This window comes from Rhinolophus hipposideros (genome assembly GCF_964194185.1).
Source record: "Rhinolophus hipposideros genome assembly, chromosome: X".
Taxonomy (NCBI): domain Eukaryota; kingdom Metazoa; phylum Chordata; class Mammalia; order Chiroptera; family Rhinolophidae; genus Rhinolophus; species Rhinolophus hipposideros.
Window position 1 is genome coordinate 124,122,930 of NC_138046.1, and position 24,375 is coordinate 124,147,304.

At 43.1% G+C, this 24,375-nt stretch overlaps 1 protein-coding gene across 3 annotated transcripts in view; it reads right to left on the minus strand.

Moving 5' to 3' along the window:
- The window catches only part of STS (steroid sulfatase), a 141,874-nt gene that overhangs the window by 41,040 nt on the left and 76,459 nt on the right, over nt 1-24,375 (minus strand). For all 3 annotated transcript variants that reach the window (XM_081041989.1, XM_081041990.1, XM_081041991.1), the window contains one exon: nt 16,153-16,289. In XM_081041989.1, coding sequence (XP_080898115.1) covers nt 16,153-16,289 — 137 coding nt within the window. The remainder of the gene's footprint in view (nt 1-16,152; nt 16,290-24,375) is intronic.

A 24,375-nucleotide genomic window follows, 5' to 3' on the forward strand; every position in this document is an offset into this window, starting at 1 on the left:
AACAGACATCATTCCATGCTGCTGACAAGCGGTCACGCAGCCGCTCCAACTCCACTCTCCCACTACCTGTAAACTAGAGATGATGATAAAAACATCTCCTACTGCAGTGGGGGAGTAAGTGGAATAATCCACCTGCCATGTTCCAATAAGTGACCAGAATGCACCAAAGGCTTTTATGGTTGTTAATGTTTAATTCTTATTACGGTTAAACTGCTGTTGCTACTACTCATGTTGTTACAAAGCTCCCACAGGGCTTATTAATCCTGTTTGAATTAATTGGGCTACTGAGGCCAATGGGAATTTATGATGGTATCTTCTTCCTGGAAATGATTTGTAAAACGATGTTAAAAACAATTTGTTGTACTTGGAGATGTAAATCCAAGGGAAAATAATATCCATCCTAGGCTCGAGACCATGAAATTAAGCTTCAGGCTTTGTAAAAATGGTCACATTGTTACAGAATTTGTGAAACCCAGAGGTGAATGATAAAGAAACTAAATTAATATAGAGAGCCCAAAATCAATATTCTCAACTATGAAATTCCAAGTAAATATGATGGCCAGAAGTTTGGACCAGAATGCTGCCTCCATCCTTTTCGCCCTCTCACTATGTCATGTTTACATTTGTCCATCAAATTTTCTCTTTTGTTCCAAATGCAGATTTACTGGAACCTCACATAGACAGAAAAGCGAAAGAAAAATATACAGAATGCATGTGTCTCCTTCATTCTTGCTAGTCCGGTACCTTTGGATTTTGGGAGCCTCTGATTTATGTTTAGTTTTCCAGATGTGCACACCTAAAGCCCCCACATACAATCAGAAATAGGTTAATGGAGGGGGGAATGCATTTGTGAAGATAGGCTCCAAGCACAAAGCAAGAATAAAGCATTTAAAAATCAACGCAGTTTTGAGTGGAGCCCAGGACTGACCACGGCATGGACATGGTGTGTCCACTGGGCAGGGAATGGGTCTGATGGGAGTCACAGAGAAATAGAGCGGAAAATGATTTTGGCACTGCCACCCAGGCAAGACAGGCACAGAGGGCCAATTCAACGGTTCTAATCTTTACATTCCTGTGGCCATACCTTTCAATTGTCTTCAACCACAGATTAGTTTTTGATGTTGGCTTTGCATCAGGAATCCCACTGTCTACCCTTTAAAACGTACACCATACAGATGCCCAATAAACATGTTTGAGGGGCCCATGGTCAGGGAGCGCATGAGTGTTCCAACTCTCACATGCCACGTACACAGACGTCTGACCCTGAAGTTAGATGCCAATGGGGACCACTGAGGTTCACATAGGTGACCTCCAGAGTTCGGGCACTGGTAGACCCACCAGTCTTTCTCCTCTCTCCTGACCCAAGGGCAAGCCTGATGACCTCTCCCACAGTGGATTTCAGAACGGAAGGAGGAATGGATAGCAGACAGCAGGCAACTGGCATTTTAGGACAGTGTCTGTGAGAAAACGGGACCCTGATCAGGGACCTCCATTTCTAGTACCTTCCATGTCTGTCCAGCTCCAAAGTAAGAAGAGCGGCCCTTAGAATTAAGAAATGCTTCCAGTGGGACTTTGGAGCCACGGCCACCAGAGGGACAGAGAACTTACTTCCATGAGAATAAAGACCCTACTGCAGATATATAGAATCAGGTGATGAAAGACACATCTAGGAACAAAAGCAAGCAGAGGCCATCAGTGGAAGCTCAGTGAGCTGAGGGATGACCTGGCTTTTGGTGAAATAGGATGATAGGAAACGAGTACAGTATTTAGCAAGTACTAAATTATTATTTATTATGTTTAGTGGTGACACACTCATGCCAAAAGAAATGCAGAGGGTTGGATGCTCTTTAGGGTAGATCTCATCCCTACTCACTAACACGTGTGGCTGTCAAAAGTCTGTCTACTGTTCTGCACAGAGAATCCCTTTCTTTGACCCAAATCGAACAGACTGCAACCCTCCTTCACTGAGGATATCTGAGCCAGACCCGCTGCTTTCTAGAAGAGCTGTGTTCTGTACAGGAAATGTCTCTGTGCCAACGTGCCAGCTCCAAAATTCTGTGATGATAAAATGACAAAGAATTTCCAAGATGGAACTATCTACCTTATTTGCAAATAAGATAATTCCTTTTATTTCAAAACAAATCGTAATGTCCTTTCATGTATCCCCTTCCCCTCTGCTTAACTGCAAGGAAGCAGGAAACAAAACCAAAATGTCACATTATGTAAACAAAACAAAATATATGTGTGTGTGTATGTGTGTGTGTCCGTGTGTGTGTTTCTCTCAAAGTCAGTCTTCAAAGCTTCAAAGATTGTCAAAGGAGCTCATTTCCTGTAGGTTTTCTTCTGCTTAAAGTACGGTATGTTTGCTTACTAAAAGTCAGACGCACATTTGTAAGATGGTTATCACTGATAAAATTTTGCAGGCAAGAAATAGGAACATCGACAAAGCTATTTGATGGGCTATTCTGCCTTCCAGTGATTAAAGTTAAAAGACTTAAAATGCTGTGATTTTGTCATTTTTGTTCTTTTCTGGCTGCTGTCTTATTGCAGAATGAAAAAATATTATGACAACCATGTTCTTTCTCTAACAGTTCTCTATAAACTGGAAATGTGATCATGTTCAAATGTTACATTTTGCCATGAGTACCAGGAGATTATGTAGGGGAATGTCACCAAGCCTTTGTTTTAAAATTTAAGGAACTGATAAACATCCAAAGCCATCTTCCTCTAAATTAGACTCAATGGGTGTGTCTGCTCTAAGTGACTTCATAGGAATGAAATTGTGTGTCAAGTACAGTGAGCACCTAGTTAATTTCAGAAACAGTAGAGATTTGCTCAGTTTAATTTGGTGCATGAGTGGGTCGTTGGGGTACCCAATGGATAAGCTCAATGGTGCCTTCAGAAGGAGTCATTTCTGGAAATATGCTACACTACAATGTGCTTTCACTTTTTTTCTATTGCTCAGGTGCAAATAAAATGACTTACAGAATGCTGCCGTAAAGAAACCCCTTTCCAAATTCATATATCCCTAAGCTAATACAAGAGGAGCAAGCCTTCATGGCTCCAAACCCAGGGCTCCAGCTGCCATGTTGAGAAGTGGGGCCCAAGGAGGTGTTTCTAGAAGTCACATGAGGACACAGACAGTCAACTCCTTCCCGATGGGGAGCCGTCGTGAATTCCCACTCCACAAGGCACCTTGGAGACGCATCTCCTTCAGCCTGTAGGCAGAGATGCATGCTCCAGTAACCTCAGACGACAAAGGTCATGGAAAGGTCCCATTCACTCCATGTCCTCATGGCTAGATAGCAAACCAACAAAAAGTCACAAGACTCCAACACATGAAACTGTGTCCTGAAACATCTATGGCCATATGCTTCCCTTCTCATCAGGAAAGCAAAAGGAAGTACACTTAGAAGAGAGATGGCAAAGGGAAGGCACGGTGAGAGACAGGAGATCATGGAACGTGCGAGGCAATGAAAGCTGAATGTGGAGCTGAGTGTGGAGCTGTCATAACAATAACGAATGTTTGTGGAGTCCTGAATACATCCCTGTGTTCTTCAAGATATTCCAGAAAGATAGGGAATGTTATAATCCCATTTTACAGGAAATAGAGGCTCAGTAAGAAATGGAACCTGGCAAGTTTTCCAGCCAGGGTGTCATGTGACAGAGGTGGGTTGCAACATCAGGAGTCTGGTCCCCAAATCTATACCTTTCCCTGATACCCCTGCTGTCACCAATGTGCAGAAGCCATGTGGCGCGAGGCCATCAGTCCTGCTTAGCACCACGTAAGGTGGAACACACGGGACCTGGGTTGGAACTCTGCCTCTGCCAGTTGCCAGCTGGGACAAGCTACTTTGGTTGTATGTGCCTTGCTTTACACATCTGTAAAATGGGCTAACAGTGTGCCATGCTCAGAGGACTGCATGAGCATGCCTCTAAATGCATTCCGTCTGGAGAGGGTACGTGGCCGGCAAGTGGACACACACCTTTGATTATCAGTAGCATCGATATTATAAGCAGGGCAGGTGTGGTGGTCCTTTGTCCTTTGACAACAGGCCAAAGTCTGAAGTAGAGGTGAAAACCTGAAGAGCCAGGAAAAGAAGGACTATGTCATAATGGACCTCTAACTTAGCACGGCCCAGAAAAGGTACGAACTCAGCAGCCTTTGGAGAACAGTCTTCTCAGGTGGAAGAGCGGGCTCAGCTCATGAATGGCCTGCTTTCGATGAAATCGCCCAGTAATGTGGCACAAAGGTCTACTAATGATCCCTTCTCCCCCTTCTTCTCAAGGTGAAAATCAGTATAGCTTTCACACTGGTTTTTGAAGATTCTGGAAGTGGGAGCAAATGCACCAGGTTCTGCTCCGTTCTGTTTTGTAACTCTGTTTGCAAAGGTGACACAGCCAATGTAGAAGAAACAACTAGTGTGTGACCATGAAGGGGAAGCAGAGAGGGGTCCCGGTCACACACCTGGTGCTTGGGGATACAGGGGGGATTGCCCAGGTAAGAGCAGCACTGGACAGCGCTCCCTTTTTGCTGCCCAAGAAGACATCTGGAAGCAGCGCTGGAACCTCTCTCTGAGGGTACTTCGGTCAGCCACTCCCTTGTGTGACCTCAAAGCTTTGTGTCCCTAGCCAGGTGGAAAAGCAATGCCAGAGAGAAAAAGGGTAGGAGGGGGTGCAGCCGCCATCCCTGCCTGCTCCAGGATGCTTTCACACCACCCTCCGGTGTTGACAAGACAGGTGAGACCTGATCACCACTGGCCACTCACAGAGCAGGCCTTGCCTGATGAGTCATCCCATGGCAGAGGCCCCGAGAGAGAGCACTGGACCACTGGCTAAAAGTGGGCTGCAGGGGCTTTATTATGGTGAACTCCACATAGACATTGCAGACATGGCCTGATGCTTACTGCCCAGACACAAAGTGCAGCATGGCGCCACCAAAACCCATCTGTCTCAGCTTCTGAGAGGTCCCACACTGGCCGAGAGGGTTCACCAACCAAGTCCAATATCCGTAACACTGAGCAAATGATAGCACGTGGTCCTATACGCACACATGCACACACATACTCAGACTCTTCTTCCGGACTGTAAAGCATAAGACCATACACATATTGGGAAGAAATGCAAGATAAAGGGAATACAATTTGGTGAGTAGAGAAAACTGTTTTACTTTTTAAATTTAGGTAGTCATCAAAGCTACGAAAGGAAAGGCCGTCAAATTCGACCACAGGAATTCATCACAAAAGAATCTATAAATAAAGTGAAAACACACACGACACAGTAGGAAAAACATTCATAACATATGACAAGTAGAATAGCAATGTCCTCCATATGAAGACCGCCCATACTAATCAATAAGGAAAAGAGTGACAACCCAATACACAACTGCCCAAAGGATACAAACTGGGAACTCTTAAGTGGAAAAATACAACCTTGGATAGAAATGGATGGAAATGAAACCTCTCAAGTCCAAGAGCAACACAAAGGGAAATTTAAATAGTGAAACAGCACAGTGTACCTGACAAATACAAAATTAAAATAGTTTTAGAATCACAATATCTAAAGCTGGGAAGATTAAGAGGACGTTATTTAGCATTTTCATAGATTATGAATGGGTGTCCCATTTGCTGAAGGGAGTAAAGGGGTAAGATATTTTTTAGGTGCATTTAGTAAAGTGCACAATTTTAAGACCAGTGGATCCAGCCTCTGAATTTTGGGAATTTTTTTCTTTCAAAAAATGCTCCCACAATTTTACACAGGTAGATAGAGAAGAACATGGACTCTAGCATTGCTTGAAATAGATAAAACCAAAAGTTCTTGGGAACTGAGATGTCCCTCCCAGAGGAACAGTGAAGGAAACTGTAGTCAAAGATGAAACAAAAACTGAAATGCTCAAATTGGAAAACGACCACGTGCAGAATTCCGTGAGAAAGGAAACCTGCAGAACAGCGTTTAGAGTTTGTGTAACATACTCTTCATAACAATAAGGGTTGCATCTTAATATTATTAGATAATATTGGCAACATACAAAAAAAAAAAAAAAAGAACCCTATGCAGGGTTCATAAGGGGTTTACAGCCCAGGGCAAGGTGACCAGTTGGACATGGGATCAACGGGACATTCCCTGTCTGTTGTTTGTCTGTGTTCTTTGGCTTTGCATACTTTGGATCAACCCTGTCACCAGAAAAAGAAGTACGGAAAGTGAAGAAAACATTCAACTTTTAAAAATGCACACTCGACAGGGGCAGCAACAAAATGTTTTTCATTGAAGTGTTTTTCATGAAAAGAAGGCTAAGGGACACAGAAGGAAGAGTGATTCCAGCTGACCAGTGACATCTCATGCCTGTATGTCCTCCTACCCCTGCCCACTCTCTCCCAAAGAACACCTCCAACATGCACTTCAGAAAGGGGCAACAATGGAAAATCTTGGCATACGTGATTTTATTTTCATTGATCGTAAACTCATTTTTGCTTTTTCTTCAAGGCTGGCAGGAGTCTGAACCAAAATGAAATGACATCCCAGTAACAATGCCCCATGGACTACCTGAGAAAGCATTCTGACAGTCCCCACAAAGCCTCTTAAACAGCCTAGCAGCGTATTTCTGTCATTGTTTTGCTCATGTCCCAAATCTCACTGTCTGCCATTGCAAATGGAGAGGGTATTATACTGTCTCTTTATGAATACGTTTGCCAATCCTGGAGAGAACATGATCCAGAGGCAAAATCTGTAGTAGTCATTCGTTTGCGATGTATGGGTTTGTCATCACTTCCTAAGTTTTCCTGAACTTTCCTGACCTCATTTACGTATCTTGCATCCAGGGAAACTGGAAACTGTTTCATTTCTCTGCTGGCTGGATTTGCCTGAATAAAAAACTGTGTTCACTGGCAGTGATGGTGGGACACCCGACACTGTCAAAACTCCCTGTAAAGATACTGTCTGCAGGCTCTATTTCATGATGATCTCAGTAACAAGGGCTTACAGTGATAGGAAGGGAGGTCACACTTTATCTGATTCACCGCCATGCTGCCATTTCAAACATATATCCAGTGTTTGATAGTCTGCGATAACCTAACACATTTCCTTCTTTCTTCCTTTGTTTGTGAAAACTTCGGTTCCTACTTTGGGAAATTAGCATCACACTGAACTTAATAAATTAAGTAGATTTTTCAAACTTGTGCATTTTTTTTTTATGCTTGCTATTTGGGATGCAACTGAAGAAAACTTAATGCAAAAGGACCATGTGTGAACTAACACTCTCTCTCTCTCTCTCTCTCTCTCTCTCTCTCTCTCTCTCTCTCTCTCTCTCTCTCCCAGATGACTTAAGTCTTTTGAAAATTCCAAAAGGGAATTGTCAATGATGAGATGCACCAGTGTGAAAATAAAATCCAATTTTTGGCTCGCGATCAATTTTAATAATTGTGTCCTAGACGCCTTGGGATTCGGAAATCAAAATCACTGACTGAATATTTAAAATATACTTGGTAAGCTCAACTAAGTGGAACAATGAGCAGTGGCTAATTCATGAAAGATCTTGTTGCCATGGATCTATGTCATGTCATCCTTGGGTACGGGTCTTCAGAAAACACGCTGACCCAGCCTGATAAAGGACAACGGATGTGTTTTTGGTTGTTTAATAAAAAAAAGAAAAATGTCAGACCTCTTTAGAAATCAATATAATGCAGTCTGTGTAATTGAAAAAACAGTTGCCCTCTTTCACTCATCGTATTAGCAAAGATTTTGGGGGGTTGTTTTGCGGACTTTTTTTTTTTTTCTTAGAAATAATGCTCAATGCCAGCAAACGTGCAGTGAACTGATACAATAAATTGGTACAGCAAATTTCTTTTCCTGATATTCATCTTTTTATTGATTTCTTTGTACTAATTCTATATCTTGGGATTTTTTTTCTTTTGCGTGGATGTTACACATACTATTTAACTAGTTTGTCAATGATATTTTTAGTATCTTATCATTTTTGGACATCAGGGAATTTTAGATTTTATGTGGTTAAATCTATCAGTTGTTCCCTGTATTATTTATTCCTTTTCTTTTATGCTTAGGAAGCCTTTGCTTAACTATGTATGTATATTTTCTTGCATTCTTTTTTTCCCCCACCATATTTTGTTTCTTTGGTTTTTTTTTCCAGTTTCAGTTGTACAAAGCAACATAATAGTTAGACGTTTACACCCCTCACAAAGTGATAATCCCCCTCCCTCAATCTATTATCCCTCTGATATCATATGTAGCTGTTACAATTCCACTGACTATCCTCTTTATGCTGTACTCCACCTCCCGTGACTACATTCTTTACTAGTTCCATTTTCCTAATTCAGTGTGCATGGGGAGCTTACATAGACAAATGGGAAACACCAGTATGGCCCAGTGTGCAATACACAACTATGACATGTTATGCAAGATTAAAATCGTAGCCATCACATGTTATCTCCATGACTTAGGGCAAGTGAGTTAAGTTTTCTATACTTCATTTCCCTTGAAAATGGACTTCTTCATGTTGACCATAATCTCTTCTTCCTCCCCCTATCATCTTCACAGTTTTCATCTTCTTCAAGCATCATTATTTTCACCCATCATCATTTGTTCACCACCAGCACTATTTCCTTGTTTTTTATCAAAATCATCACCATCATACCAGCAGCATCTTTATTGTCACCATCATCATTATAACCATCATCATCACCATCATCACCATCACCACCATCACTATCACTACCATCACCACCATTGTCACCATCATCACCACCACCATCATCACCATCATCAGCATCACAACCATTACCACCATCATCATCATCATCATCACCACCATCATCATCACCATCATCACCATCATCACCACCACCACCATCACCACCATCACCATTACCATCATCACCATCATCATCACCATGATTACCATCATCATCACCATCATCATCAATATCACTACCATCACCACCACCACCATCATCACCATCATCATCACAATTTCCACCATCACCATCACTATTACCATCATCACCACCATCATCACTACCATCATCATCACCACCATCATCATCACCACCATCACCACCATCGCCATCATCACCATCATCACCATCATTACCACCATCATCCCCACCATCACCACCATCTTCAGTGCATGCAAAACACTGAGCACAGTGCCAGACACCAGTGAGGTAACTGTAACGTCTCCCAAAAGTGTAACCATAACTAATATGCCATCTATTCTTAGACTTGAAATGCCACCTTTATATTTACATGTGATACTTTTTGGGCTCCCTGTTCTTTTTCATCACTGTGTCCATTCTGGAGCCAGTGCCACCCAGCTTTATTTACTTTTATTTAAACTCTACAGCGCATGCTTTTAAACAAATGCAAATTAAAAACATGTTTAAGAATTCACACCACATCCAACCTCCGCTGTCACAGTGAAGACACTGGCTGAATGTTCTGGCTTCTGAGTTCCTTGATCTCCTTGACACAAAAGCTCCTTGCATTTTAGTCCTTCATTCATCATCCTAAATCCACGTCACGGATCTATAAACATCCGAAATGTTCCACCTCTGCAATGCAAACCCTTTCACCTTGCCCCAGCCTTCTAACACCTGTCCTCCAATCATGTTTGGATCTCCAGCCGATCGTGTCCCAAGCCACCAGCCTATGTCTTTCCTCATTCCCCTCCCACACTTTACAACTTCAGTCCTTCCCTTGTTAATTGCTCAAGCTCCGATGTCCAGTTAGCTTTCGTGACAGTCCCCGCAACACTTCAATCATCATTCAATGCTGTGATCCTTCTCTCTGCCAGGGCATTAGACTGAAAATCACATAGTTCCACATACTGATGCAACACCCATCTGATGGTCTCCCAGCAGAGATGGGCTGAGATATAACCAGGAAGCCATCCCTCTACTCAAGTTCTGCCATGCTTCCTAAAAGGGATATCTAACCTCACTGACCACCAACTCCTCAAATCTCACTCGCTCTGCAATCCATTACAGTCCAAAAGTTTATAGGCGCTAAATCCACTGGTCCCTCTTCACATCTTCCTTAAATGATCTCTCTGAAGTCCACTTTGGTATTGATCCTCTTTCCTTGGACTGCTCTCCACCCCGAAACACCATGACCCCACTTCTCCTAGCCTTCTTTCTGTGTCTCTGGCTGCTCTTATGCTTTTCTTTGGGGATTCTTCCCATCTTGCCCTTCCTCTCAATGCTCCACCTGGACTCCCACTTTCAGTATGCATCGACAGTGAGCCCATGATTCTCATGTTTTAAAGAAGATCCCATTTATCAAGAATAAGACCTTGTGAAAGAGTCAAGATAGGAAATGGATGTACTGAATCCCAGGGGAAATGCACAAGCTCACGGCTGAGATTCCAGTCTGTAGAGAACAAAATAATGACACAGGGAATATTGGCATGGCTTTTTGAGGTCCTGCAATGGTAGCTTTTGAAACATAGAAAGCTGATTTCTAAACTCTTATCCGGGATTGAGATGGAGATGACTCTTGAGTCACAAGGTTGCTCCACTGATTTTAACATTCTTGCAAGGAAATCTCATCCACTCCCACAGGTGGACACTTCCCTGCAAATGTAAGAGAAGGCCACACTTGCCCAGCAGTTTCAGGACATTGGATAGAGCCTTGCAACTATTAGGAACCCGCTCCCCATGATTTCGCCTTGAAAATTTAGTTACAGAGCACCTCAGATATGCCTAGTCTATAGCAGATGTCTTCTACATAAACTCCACCAGGACACTTATGCCCACGGAAACAAACCTATTAACTGAGAGTTATTCATTTCACACTGCATTTCAGGCTCCCACAACTACTTCAGCTACATACTCGTAGAGTACATTTTTAAATATATCACCCATCAGACCCATATCCAATAAGCTAAGACCTGGTTAGAATCACGGTGCATGTTTGAAGGGCTTTAACCAATACCTAATATCTAAGGCTCCTCATTTGCAGGTTTCCTGTGTGTCTTAAGGTTCTTGTGATTCTCCTGACCTCTTGCTAAATGACGCCCTCTGGTTTAGTCTCCAATCCTTAAAATGGATTTGATGTGTGGCCACTAATGTGCTTAAGTGTATGTCAGGCATGGAAAAGAGGAATTCACATTCTGCACCATCCCCCACCCCCATCCCCATTGGTCTTTCATGAATGCATCAAGTATTTTTTTTTCTTCTGGTTGGTTCTCTGTTCCATTCCTGCATCCACAAAAGGTGGCGCTGTCTAGCTAGCGCCCCAGACTGAAAGAACCCAAAAGGAGAAACTGAGGGTTGCCTTTTCAGATGCATCCAAAGGGGGTGCCACATTACAGATCCTGAATAACTGAAAGCCAAACTCCTGAAATCTACTGGAGTCCTACTAGGATGGCTGGTGTTTCTTCCACTTAAGTAAAAAGGCTCACTTGCTCAACATCACAATCATCAGGGAAATGCAAATCAAAACCACAATGAGATACCTGTGGTTCATACCTGTCAGAATGGCTATCATCAGAAGTCAACACACAAGTGTTGACGAGGACCTGGGGAAAAGCGAACCCTCGGATACTGTCGTTGGGAATGCAAATTGGTGCAGCCACTGTGCAGAAAAGTATGGAGGTTCCTCCAAAAACTGAAAATAGAAGTACCTTATGGCCCAGCAATTCCACTTCTGGGTATTTATCCAAAAACAAAAACAGCAACTCAACAAGACATATGCACCCCTATGTTCACTGCAGCGTTATTTACAATAGCCAAGATACGGAAACAAGCCAAGTGTCCATTCATAGACAACTGGATAAAGTAGATGTGGGATACACTGTATACAATGGAGTATTACTTGGCTATAAAAAGGAATGAAATCTTACCTTTTGTGACAGTATGGATGGACCTAGAGGGTATTATGTTAAGAGAAATAAGTCAGACAGAGAAAGACAAATACCACATGATCTCACTTATATGTGGGATCTAAAAAAACAACAGAAACAGACTCATAGATACAGACAACGGTTGCCAGATGGGAGGGGGTTGGAAGCATGGGGATGAGTGAAAAAGGTGAAGGGATTAAGAAGTACAAATTGATGGTTACAAAATAGTCAAGTCTAGCATAGGAAATATAGTTCATAATATTTTAATAACTGTGTATGGTGCCAGGTGGGGACTAGACTTACCAGGGGGATCATCTTGTAAGTTATATAAATGTAAAACCACTGTGCTGTACACCTGAAACTAATGCAATATTGAATGTCAACTATAACTGAATTTTTTTTAATAATTCTATAGAAAAAAACACAAAAATCAAACCCATAGAGAACAAGATGATGGTTGACAGAGGGGAGGGAGGTGGGAGATGGGTAAAAAAAATAATAACAAAAGGAGAAAGGCTCAGCGTTTTTGTTTGGAAGCAAGAATCCCACATATGTCACTGGGTCCCCACCCTTGGTAGTGGCAGGAATGTTTCTTTGTAACTGGGAGGTTTGATTTGAAGCCATGAACGCCTTATAGTGCTCACCTGATTGCTCACGACTTGTTTTTCTCCTTGTTGGATACAGAATTTGCTAGTCTAATCCAGAGCACTCACTGATGTACGATTCCTTCATGTGGTTCTATCAATAGCATGGGGCTTTCTACCTAAACACTGACTGCTTGCAAGTTCCAGCGGACAGACTGGGGTTGCGCTGGCTGCAGTGGTCCAGGCCACAGAGAGGAAACCACTGGCCAGAACTACTTGCAGCCCTCCCTGGGCCGCCTCTGCACCCCCACCACTCACAGGTAAATGCCATTCCTTTTCCAGAAAAACAGCCAGAATGGCCCACTTCTAAAAGACTTAGCTATGCATTTGAAAACACTGATTTTATCCATGGTTTTCCTCTTATGTTCACTTATTGGGAGTGAACATCAGACTTTGCAATGACCCCACGACTGCCCAAAGGTCGCAGCTGTACATGTACCCTGCTGAAACAATGGGGCAGGCTTTGTTTCCACACACGCCCGCCCGTCCCCCTTCCAAACCACTCAAGCACTTTTTCACACCTCTCTTGGGACCCCCATTTGTCCAGTTCTGCTCTGCATTATCATAAGATCTCCTGGAAGAAGTTTAAATCCCTTAGTAGCCCCTAAAGTCTCTTAAGCCAAGGGTCTCATCAGGACTGCATCCCCCCTTAGGCACAGGGTCCATATGCCATGAACGTCAGTAACGAATGATCTAGCCCTTCCAGCTCGTGATTCACTGATCACCGTACATCACTATGACATTATTAATTGTATAACCTGGGACAGGTGTGTTTAGCCTTCGCCCAGCCTCATCTGCCTTACCCAGGGAACAGGAATGACCACCCCTTTACCTGCTACATGGAGTGTAGACCAAGTGTGGGGACAAAGCCCCAGAAAGCAGTTTCCAGGCTCTCGGCCTCACATAGAAAGGTGCTGGCTCAGGTAGTAAATGGCCATCAACTGTGATTGGATGGCCATCAGCTGTGGCTAGTTGGCCGTCAGCTGTAACAAGAGAGCCATTGGCCACTAATATAACTGTCGTGGCTACGCTAGCAGAGAATGGGGGCTAGCAAGAAATTGGGGGCTGAGCCTGCAAGCGGCACAGTGAGGGTTGCAAACAGTGTGGCTCCTGCTTCCTGTGTCTCCAACCCAGCTGCCAGCAAGACTATAGTGGTATGGCTCCCCAATGTATGACTCCGTGGGTGTTCCTTTTTGGCCTCACCATATCCTGAGTTCTTATGTGAGGAGCGGGAGCTGAGACCCCACCGGACACTCCGCATGACAAATGGAGCAGCGAGCAGTGTCTCCCACACACACCAAGGGAGGAAAGGTGTGTGAAGTCCAGGGGTGGTGCTGGGCACACACTCACGAGGCAGTAACCGTGATTTTGAACGAGCGTTGCCCACCTCTCAAATCACATAGCGGTATTAAAGTGCCTTGGTTTGGGCCACCCGAGTGCTTTTACTCCAAACCCCATTCATTGCCCTCACACCACATCCCTGCGGTCAGTTTTTCCTCCATTATTATAACAATAAAAGAGAAACAATCACACAGCTGCGAATAAGGCAATAAACCACAAGAGCGCGGTGGAAAATTAAGTAATAAAGGTTCTTTGGTATGAACGGGCCTTTATAGATACAGAGAGACCAGCAGTGGAAAAGTTAGGCTCATATAATAAGGACACCTCCCAAATTTTTCAAAGAATGTACTCTGAACAACAGACACGTCCCCTTGCAGTGTACCTGCTCCTATCCCAGCTGCTTCTTGCTCAGGGCACATGCTTTTTAAGCAAATATGCCCCATTTTATCCTGACAGATTCATGTAATGGCTTAGGGGAAGGATTTAATGTTTTTAGCAAAAAACAAAAACCCACAGTCAATTAACATAATATCAGGGTCTAATGCAGATCTCAAAGATTGAAAGATACTCTTTATTCCAGAGGAATCAGTACTAAGCAAACAAACAAACAAAAAACCAAAACAAACAAAAACACATTAGAAGTTAGACTTTGAATGAGTCAGGGTAGGCATACATGCCATAATAATTAACTAAAAATTAATTACTATGTGAATATGCTAGTGTGGGCTTATTTGCAACAAATGTCTCAGAGCTGTATAAGAAACCTGTTATGTTACCGTATCACACTCATTAAAAAGAAAATATTCACACTACAAAATAGTCTACTGATTCGCACGGTGAAGGAACGGAAAATGTAAACTGATTGACATGCAGCATTTTAAGGAAAAATGAAAGGAGGCAGGGTTGTATGGGTGTATGTAAAAGCCGTATGTATAATTGATTCTTCTTATAAACCTCATTAGGGGGAATGTTCTGGTTTTGTTCTTCCTGGAATTCATCATTTGTACTCACTTCTGTTATTTTATAGAATCACAGAGTGTTACAGAAAGAAAAATAAAAAAAAAAAAACACCCAACTTAGAACTTGCCTCATTTGAATTCTTCATAAAAAGATGACAGACTTGAAGCCTCGAGATTTAAGATATCTCTCAAGCGCACAGAGATAAAGAAAGAGGTAGAAGCCAGAATAAGGGTCCAATCTACTTGGTCCATAAGATGGCTCTCTTCCCAAGGTTTGAACAAAGCAAAATGAAATGAAACAGTACTTGTCCTGGTAATCACCGCAGCAGGGGACCATAATCACATTCAATTTACTGCTTAAAACAAATCACTACCAACAAAAACTATGTAGCAATGTTCACACATTTCTGTAACATCGAGATTACAAAGTTAAAAACTATCAATTTGGTGAACAAAAAAGAAAAGGAAGAAAGAATGAGAGAGGAGGGGAAAAGGAAAGGAAAGCAAACATACAAAAGTCTTAGACAAGCTGGTTGACTGGTGGCATTTGGACAATTTTGTCCGGATGGACCGAGTCATGTCAACACAAGACAATGTCCCTGGAGGTGACAGGAAGTGAATGAGAAGTTCAGAGCCCACTGGGTTTACACGTCTTTGCTTAGGTCACGTAATCTTGTTTCCAAGACTGCTTAGCTGTGCCAAAGAAAATCAGAGAAAGTGTGGTCATGATTCTCACAAAGAGCTGCGAGTTGTGTTTCTAGAAGAAAGCCTCGATAGGAAGTCTTGCCAGTGACTCTGAAAAACACCCCATTTCTCAGAAATGGGGCATTCTCTTAGGAAGAAGGGAACACAGAGAAAAAGAGACTCTACCATTCTGAGAGACGCAGCTAAAACAATGGAAGCTCTACAATGAGGAGACACAGTGAATTGTGGCAGGGATGGTAACAGCATTTACACAACACCCCCTGGGAGACTCGTCAGGTGTGTCCCCGGCACCTGTGAGATTCTGAATCCCAAACCCACCCCTTCCCTAATTTTGCTAAAGACAAGCTGCAGCTCATATTTAATTGTTAATAGAATAAGTGATGACAAGGGCTAATGCTCTGGCCCCTCTTTCCATTAATTGCTTTGATGGTGGGCCCAGAGACCCAAACTTCCCCGGCAATGAATTCATGGGCTACTGCAATCATAAATGCAGGGCTGAATGCACTTTTCATAAGTGGTTTAACTTTCACCATTAGTGCTGTGTACAGAGGCACCCATCACGTAGGTGGGCACTCATAGGACATCAGCTCCAAGGCGGCAAAGACTTGGCCACATTTTAAGCACACGTTGAAGATAAACACACACTTACCCACACTCCAGTCCATTTCCTCGACAGCATCCCCGTAAATGCCGTGTTGGCTTTTCCCGGCAAAGTCCTTGGAAGCGAAGAGGGCCGTGTGAACTTGAAGATAGGACATGACCAGCAGGAAGGGTGTCTCGGCATTCCTGGGGGGGGGGGAGGGTGGGAAATTCCAAAAGCTACATGAGCACGTTTGCCACCATTCTGATGACGATCAAACTATTATTCCATGATGCTATTTGACAACTCAGAAAACACCACAAAATGATGCCCAATATGGAACCTTTTATCCGGGGAGAGGGAAGTCTCTGTACTGTCTCTATGAAGAGATTCATCGTCGCCCTCTACAGGTGGGCAGACTGAAATGCTACGTATGTCCTTGGGACCTTCTCAAGGGCAACAAAATGGAGTGGAGAACAGATGGCTTGCTTTTTTCTTGAATTCTACTCTTCTTCCCTGCCTACATGGTGATTAAAATGAAATCCAGTGCCTTCAAAAGAGTATTCTCTTTGGAATGTATAAACACACAAGCTACTACCTAGCCGAGACTGTCACTTGGAGTAGCACTTCTTATAACAACACTGTTCTAACGTCAATTCAACCACGTGTTCTGCCATATTGCCCAACTTCTGCTACAAAAGAGGTCTCCCAGAATGAACACTCAATTGTCCGCAGTGAAATTCTGGAAGCTAAGGGGACACTCTTTGAACTGGCCCTAATCTATATATAGTCTAGAGAGTTTCGTGTTATCGAGAGCATTTTCTAATTCAGAGTCCACCAAAATGTACTCTCTCATTATTGGTGAGATCACACAGATGCTTAAGAGTTATAAATCTCTGTTGATGTGTGGGCCATAAAACAACTGCTATGAGCCCAGTCACAGTGGGAAGGTATGGGGTTTCACCTCCTAGTAGACTGAAAAGAATCAATGAGTCACACCACGTCCTCTTTACATCCAGTTGGCCTCGGCAAATGCACTTAATGGTTGCATTTTGGTGTCATGTAACAGACTTAATCTTTACCTTTGTCTGGGAAGCATCATCAATTCCTTTCCTGCTAAAAGGGGACATTGAGTGACGGCACAAGATGTGTGCTCACCTTCTAGTACAGGTGCACACAGCTCTCAGAGCTGCGCACAAGAAGCCACATGGCCCAAGAGACACACCCTAAACATAGCCACTGCTTCACTGTCCACACCTGATGCCTTGCTCTCACACTAGTTCTAGCTCTTCCTTCAACTACCTCTTATGAACTGGAATGAACACCCTAAATCTCTAGGCTGCAAGCTTATTATCAAAAACACATAGAGTTCCACCTCAGTCTTGTCCTAATGCCAAAACACTCACATACCCCAAACTCCAACCCAGTGTGTTACATGGTCCCAAAGATGGCTCGTGCACACACACCTCTCTGCCTGACCTGCGGAAAGTGCTCAATAATATTGCCAAATGAAGGAGTGAAGGGATGGATGGATGGATGGTGGATGGAGGGATGGATGGATGGATGGATGGATGGATGGATGGATGGATGGATGATGGATGGATGGATAAAAGGATGGATGGTGGATGGATGGGGGCATGGATGGATGCAATGTTTAACAAAGCATTTGCTGCACTACCCAAAAATCATTTACATGCATTCCTTCTCCCTCTAGACCCTGAGCTGGGCCATGTCATTTACATCTATGTGTCCTTGACAGTGATTGGCAGATACCATTAGTTCAGGAAACCTCTGTTATTCCATGAAACATTGCGTCAGCTCTCTCAGCTTTGGCAGGTCCACCCAGCAGTCCAGTGAACTTCAGGGGACACCTCAATGCAACATGGTTTATGTAAAAGGACTCGAGAGTAGGTATTATATATATAAGTAGGTATTGTATTTTATACATATATATGTAGATATACATAAGTAGGTTTTATATATATGTAGGTATTATATATGTGTAGGTATTACATATGTATTATATGTGTAGGTATTATATATATAATTAGAATACATATATATATATATATATATATATATATATTCTACACACACACACACACACACACACACACACACACGTATATATATACACACACATACATATATTTTTTTCCCACTGGATTTCTCATCTAAGCCTGAAGTCTCTGGGTATTTTGAAGTGATCAACCTTCATGTTCAACATCTTTTCCAACCATCAAAATTTCTAAAGAAATAATCTATTTATTGGAATCAATGTTTCTTTTATATATTCATTTAATATCTTAACTCCTCATGTCATCTCAAGCATTTAGAAACATGTAGAAATGGGTGTTGCCACTCTGATAATTCTCCCTCTGATGAATACATGAATGCATACTCATCCAACTGCACTGTGAATTTCTTAATGTGAATATCGCCTGGGTTCAGTCAGCCCACATAGCACCTCGTGGGTCACCTCCTCAAATCTACTGGTTATCATATTTCATTTCTAGGGTCACTCCATTCATCTATTCAGCCCTCATCTATTGAAACAGAACATAAGCACAAACATCGCACTGGGAATGAGAGTGAGCCAAGCACCTCCTGTTCTCACAAAACAAATCAAGTTCAGCAATTTATCATTAATCATTCACACAGTCTTTTATAGTTCCAGTGCTTGGTGATGGAACTAAGTGATGGAACAGTTCATCACTGTTTTTTCTTTTACAAGATTATAAAATGAAGGAATGTTGTAAGTGTTTCATAATTAAGAAACGAAAGAAAAAGGTTCAAAGTGACTTGCTCCACCTCTCTAGTAACTGGAACAAGAAGGCTTGAGAAATGGAACCCGCAAGGTCTGCTCTATAAAATGCTCACTACACCTTTTCAGAAAGAAGAGAGATTAATTTCAGATGGAAGCATTGGAACTGTCATCCCAGCTGAGGATTTACACATGAGAATGTCCACCAAAGCAGTCCCTCAAAGAGCCTGGAAGAACTGAACCTAAGCCATGGTGTGTCACGGACTGCTGCCACACAGGGCAGCCTGTGACCCCTCTATCCTGTGACGCCTCCTCATTCTGGGGAAAGTTTATTCACACCTGGACACCTTGTACCTCCTTTTCAAAATGCAGATTATGGCCCTAAAAACCAACTTAGGTTTCCCAAAACGAACATGAAATGACACTCATTACACTCATCCCCAAATAGACAGTTACATTATGTATGGGGACTATTTCACTGCAATTTAACTCTCATCTGTTCTCCTATTTATTTTTAGATGTAAAGTTAAGGAAAATAGATAAGGAAGCTTAAAAACTCAATCTTCCAAGTGCATATGTGGTCATGCAGGAAATACAAGATGTGACTGACGGAATTTGCTGAGAATATATTCTCTGAGCTATTCCATGGCCAACAGTATTTTTTGGGGGGGAAAAAAAGATAAAGAAGAAAGAGGCCACAATCAACATTACGGCAGAATCACATGATCAAGGCATTTTAAAATGTGGGGTGATGATGAAAAAAAGTAAATGAAAAGGTTGGCACAATAACCAAAGAAAGGAACCCAGGTAAACGCCATTCATGGTGAAGATAGTAACAGTTGTCAAGTACAGTCGAAGACACACCACTTTGGAGTTCAATCAAGGCCACAGAATGTGACTTTGTCTTGGAATGTAGGAGGGCACTCAGTAGAAGGGAAGAAGGCCATTAACTCATTTATTATTAAAATGTGCCTATTTACAGGATCCGTTTTCTAGCATCTCTCTACAGAGGAGCAGTTTTTCATGCAGTAGGCTAGAGATCTCAGATATCAGCCAAGGCCATAGGTTTTATGTACAAAAACAAAACTGGAAAATGTAGAAAAGCATGCCCAGTGAGCTAAAACACCAAACCACAAAGATTCACCATCCAGGAACAGAGGTATATTCAATGTAGGCTAGAGAGACATAAAGCAGCAGGGGCATGCCAACCACCCTAAAGCGTAACTCACAGCTTGCTCTCAGGTGAAGGATTTCTGCTTAGTTACATCCTTCAAGAGAGCGGGAAGGGCCATTTCCCTCACGGTCCCGGCTCATGGAGCAGGTCTGGGTCTCCGTTCTTCTCTGCGACCTTGGGAACTGAATGTCCCTTCAGCCAGCGGGTCGCAGGGAGATTTCTCAGTAACAGCTTAACTCCTTTTTTTTTATTCGCTGAAGCACTTCAGTAAACAACTTTTTTGAAAATTTATTGCCACTGTCTTGCATGCTGTGTGAAAAGATAGAACTTTCAGCTGCTACATGCCTTCCATTTGTCAGCAATACAGAAGGCAGCTTTGGGTCTCCCCAGTAACCTGCAATCATTTCAATCTCAGACAAAAAAAAAAGATTTACGTCCTAGAAATGCAGGAGTGAACATCTAGGCACGGAGATGGCCGTGGTGTTATTTTTCTGTCGGCCACGGAGGTCTTGAATAAACTATTCCCCATGGGAAGGTTTGCCCTTTATTATTCCACCAGTGTCCCCACTTGAGTCAGCATGGGAAATAATTGCAATGGAAATAGGACTGTATGTTGATTCTTTCTGAGATATTTCGGTCACGTGATTAGAGGATGGCAGAAACCAGATAAGGGCATCCAGCTAGCCAGCCAGGGTTCCAATGACCGCCACTGTACACAGCAGACAGACATACACATCCAGCTGTCACTTCTTCCATCCAGGCATTTTCATACCTATTGAAAGAACGTTCTGCTGACACAGTGCTAGGCACTGAAAATAGAAACATGGCCTATACCATGTCCTGTCATCCACAAGCCACATCCATGATGAGTGTGAGTTATTTTAACAACCACAGAGAGAGTCCATCATGTAATAAACACAGCGAAGGAGAATATATCTGAGTCCGCACAACTGCCCAGAGAGAGGCAGATGCCCCAGGGTATGTAGAGTTTTCCATAAACACAGCAGTGTTGGAGCTATTCCCTCATACGATATTCAAGATATGGAAATGGACCATAGCAGATGCTATCCTGCGCATCCAGCCGGTGAGTGAAAACCGCAGTTTCTATGGCATGTGGCCAAACTCTTCATTCAATAACTCAGAATCATTTTTTTTAAAAAAACGAAAACCCGATATATACGGAAAGCAGCCCAGAAAGACAGAACCAACACATGGATTTTGCTGTATCTTGGGTCAGGGTAGGCAAGTGCTTGGGGTGGGGCAGTGAAGACTGGCAAGAATGTTGCCTTTCTACTGTATATGTTTTGATGCTGCATTAACTTTTTAAAGGGGCCCATGATGCTTTCCTCATCATAGAAAATAGAAGATCTATCTTAAAGATAAAAATGAAAACCACCTCCTTCCCGCAAAAACATAGGTAGATGACACAGATACCTAGGGCTGAACGTCCATTTGTGTAACTAGACTTAAAATGCAGCCCTGCTTTTCATCTTGCCCGTGTCCTTCTAGCTATGACACGCAGCCTGGGTCCCCACACTGGCTGTGTAGGAGGGGCTGTCTGTGACATCATTCCCGGGGGGCAGCCTGGCCTGCTGCCATGTAACATTCCTTTAGATGACTGTATGTGGCTTCTACCCACAATGGAATAAACGGAGGAGACTACACTACAAAAACCATCCGTAATCACCTCAACCCCCCCAGGCCCATGCTGAACTTGAACGAAAGTGCCTCATTCATCCATGCGTCCTCCTCTAGAACCAGTGGGGGAAAGAGGGTGTGATGCTTCCGGTTTTAAATTGCCTCCCTTACATTCATTAAATAGCAGAACCCAGAAAGCGGAAGATACTGAACTTCTGGGAGGACAATTTTTAAAAAAAATTTTAAATGTCCCTGTGTTTTCGGTGATATGAAATAAGCAACAACTGAAGTCCATTGTCGTTGGAAATGTGAGGCCGTGGAAGGACCTCGAGTTGAAAAGTGCCTTTGGAAAATCAGTCATATTTCTTTCTATTTAGTAGAGGAGAATTAGAGTGGTCTGGATGACAATTTCCTCTTCTTCCTGCCCCACCTCCTTCTCCATCTCCTAGATGGAGGCCCTACCTCTCTGCAGGAGCCCATAAGTAAGCAGGCACCTGGGACTTCACAGTCTATCTCAGGGGACAACGAAGGTGGGTGCTGAATGGGGACTGTCCAGCCTCGGGGCTCATCACTACTTATTCTGGAACCAGCTAGTGGAAGAGTGGCTGAGTGAAGGATGCAGATAGCTCAGGGGTGCCCTAATAAGATGGACATATGAGGTCTGATAATTCAGTCCGTGAACTCATCCTAGTACTACACACTTCACTGCTGAACATCACTACGGTCACCTCTGAAGGACTCCCCTTGGGAAGCTATGCACTGACGCCAGCGCCTAGTCCACCTTTCAAAGCAATGTTGGAACTCTTTTTCTGGAATGGCCATCTGAGCTGTCGTCATATTACCCTTGATGTCCTCAATGCCATCAAAATATCTTCCTTTCACTATTTCCTTTATCTTCAGGTAAAGAAAGAAGTCATTGGGGGCCAGATCAGGTGAGTAGGGAGGGTGTTCCAATACAGTGATTTGTTTACTGGCTAAAAACTCCCTCACGGACAGTGCCCTGTGAGCTGGTGCATTGTCGTGATGCAAGAGCCATGAATTGTTGGGGAAACGTTCAGGTCGTCTAACTTTTTCATGAAGCCTTTTCAGCACTTCCAAATAGTAAACTTGGTTAACTGTTTGTCCAGTTGGTACCAATTCATAATGAATAATCCCTCTGATATCAAAAAAGGTTAGCAACATCGTTGCAACAAGTTCGCGAACTTAATTGTCAGACCTCGTGTGACACAGTGCGGGGAGCAAACCCTTTGATGGACCCTCCAAGGAATGCAAACAAGACTGTCCATTCACCCCATTGGAGTGCATTTGCCCTGTTAAGAGTATTTCTGTTATTTTCTGACGTACAACATAAGGATAGATCGTTGATTCTAAGGCTCTCCCTGAGTCTAGACATGGGGAAACAAACCTCTGATGAATATGAGTACAAAAAGTCTCGTGCACCCCCAGAGGGAACCCAGGAAGTGGGCACAGCTGGGGTCCGTTCTAAGTCATGGAGAGTGGAGCAATTGATTCAACATTGGAACCATTGCGTGCTAACAAACGAACTAATGTTTAAAACACTGAGAAGTTTCCCATTAAAAAAAAAATCCCCCCAAAAGAGTTCCCTGAAAAAAACCAAAAACCAACAGCAGGCATTTCTGATGTCTCCTGAAGGTTGGAAAGTCAGCTGCATCCACGCACGACCGCACTTGGCTGGAGGCACCTCCCTAAGTGAGCGGGACCAAGTGCAGCTCCACTGGGTCCCAAGGCTCGTACCCCAGCATCATTCACTTCCTCACCAGCCTGGGCCACCATGTTTGTGCACTTCAGCACCAGATCTACCAAAGCTCATGCTTCTTCCTGATTCCAGTGTAAGTCATAATCCCAGGACGTGAAAGAAGTCTGTGGGTGTGATGACAGTCTCAGGGTCCTTTGTCCGCATGCAAGCAGGGAGGAATGCGAGGACCTGGACCCCATACGGCGACAGACATGCATCCATCCATCACTGGACTGAGCTTGGGGCTCATCCAAAGAACCCCTCCATTCCTAAACTCACATCCTGTTAGCCCCTGAACATTATCAACCCATCAAGTGTTGCCTACCCTTATTGAAGAAGACCGTTCTCTAATTACTTACCCTCTACACCTTTAAACGTGCATGTCTATCCCTGTGTGATGCCCTTAATCTTTAATCCAATTTACTTTCCTCACCTCAAATTAAAATCAATATCACCTCTATTCCTTTCTGGCTTAAACTTGGCTTAGATGACTTAATGAAATCATCCCATGGTCCCTTTATTTAGAAGGTGCTTTGTGCTAAGTCAAAGGTATCCATCAAGGCTGCTTTTTCCACAGCCCCACAGGAAATGTGCAAAGCTAGTTTGGAGGGATTCTGTCAATGCAGTTCAGAATTCTGACTGTGCCAAGTTACGATGGCAGGACAGCAGGACAAAAAGTCTTATCTTCCAATGACACATGTATCAGCTGGCACTGGTTTTAAGGCATTAGGACTACACAAGCAATGCTTGCAGGAAGGAGTATTTATTTACTGGAAAACTAAAAATAAAAGAAAAATGGTGCAGGGGGCTCTTCCCCATGAGGCTCCAGCAAGGGCATAATCTTTCCATGTATATGCTATCCACCCCACTTACTCCTGATTTCCATAATCCTGATGTCTTGGAGACTTCCCTGTGGATAGTAGTCGGGATCAGGGTTTGCTAAACTCAAAAAAGGCAGAT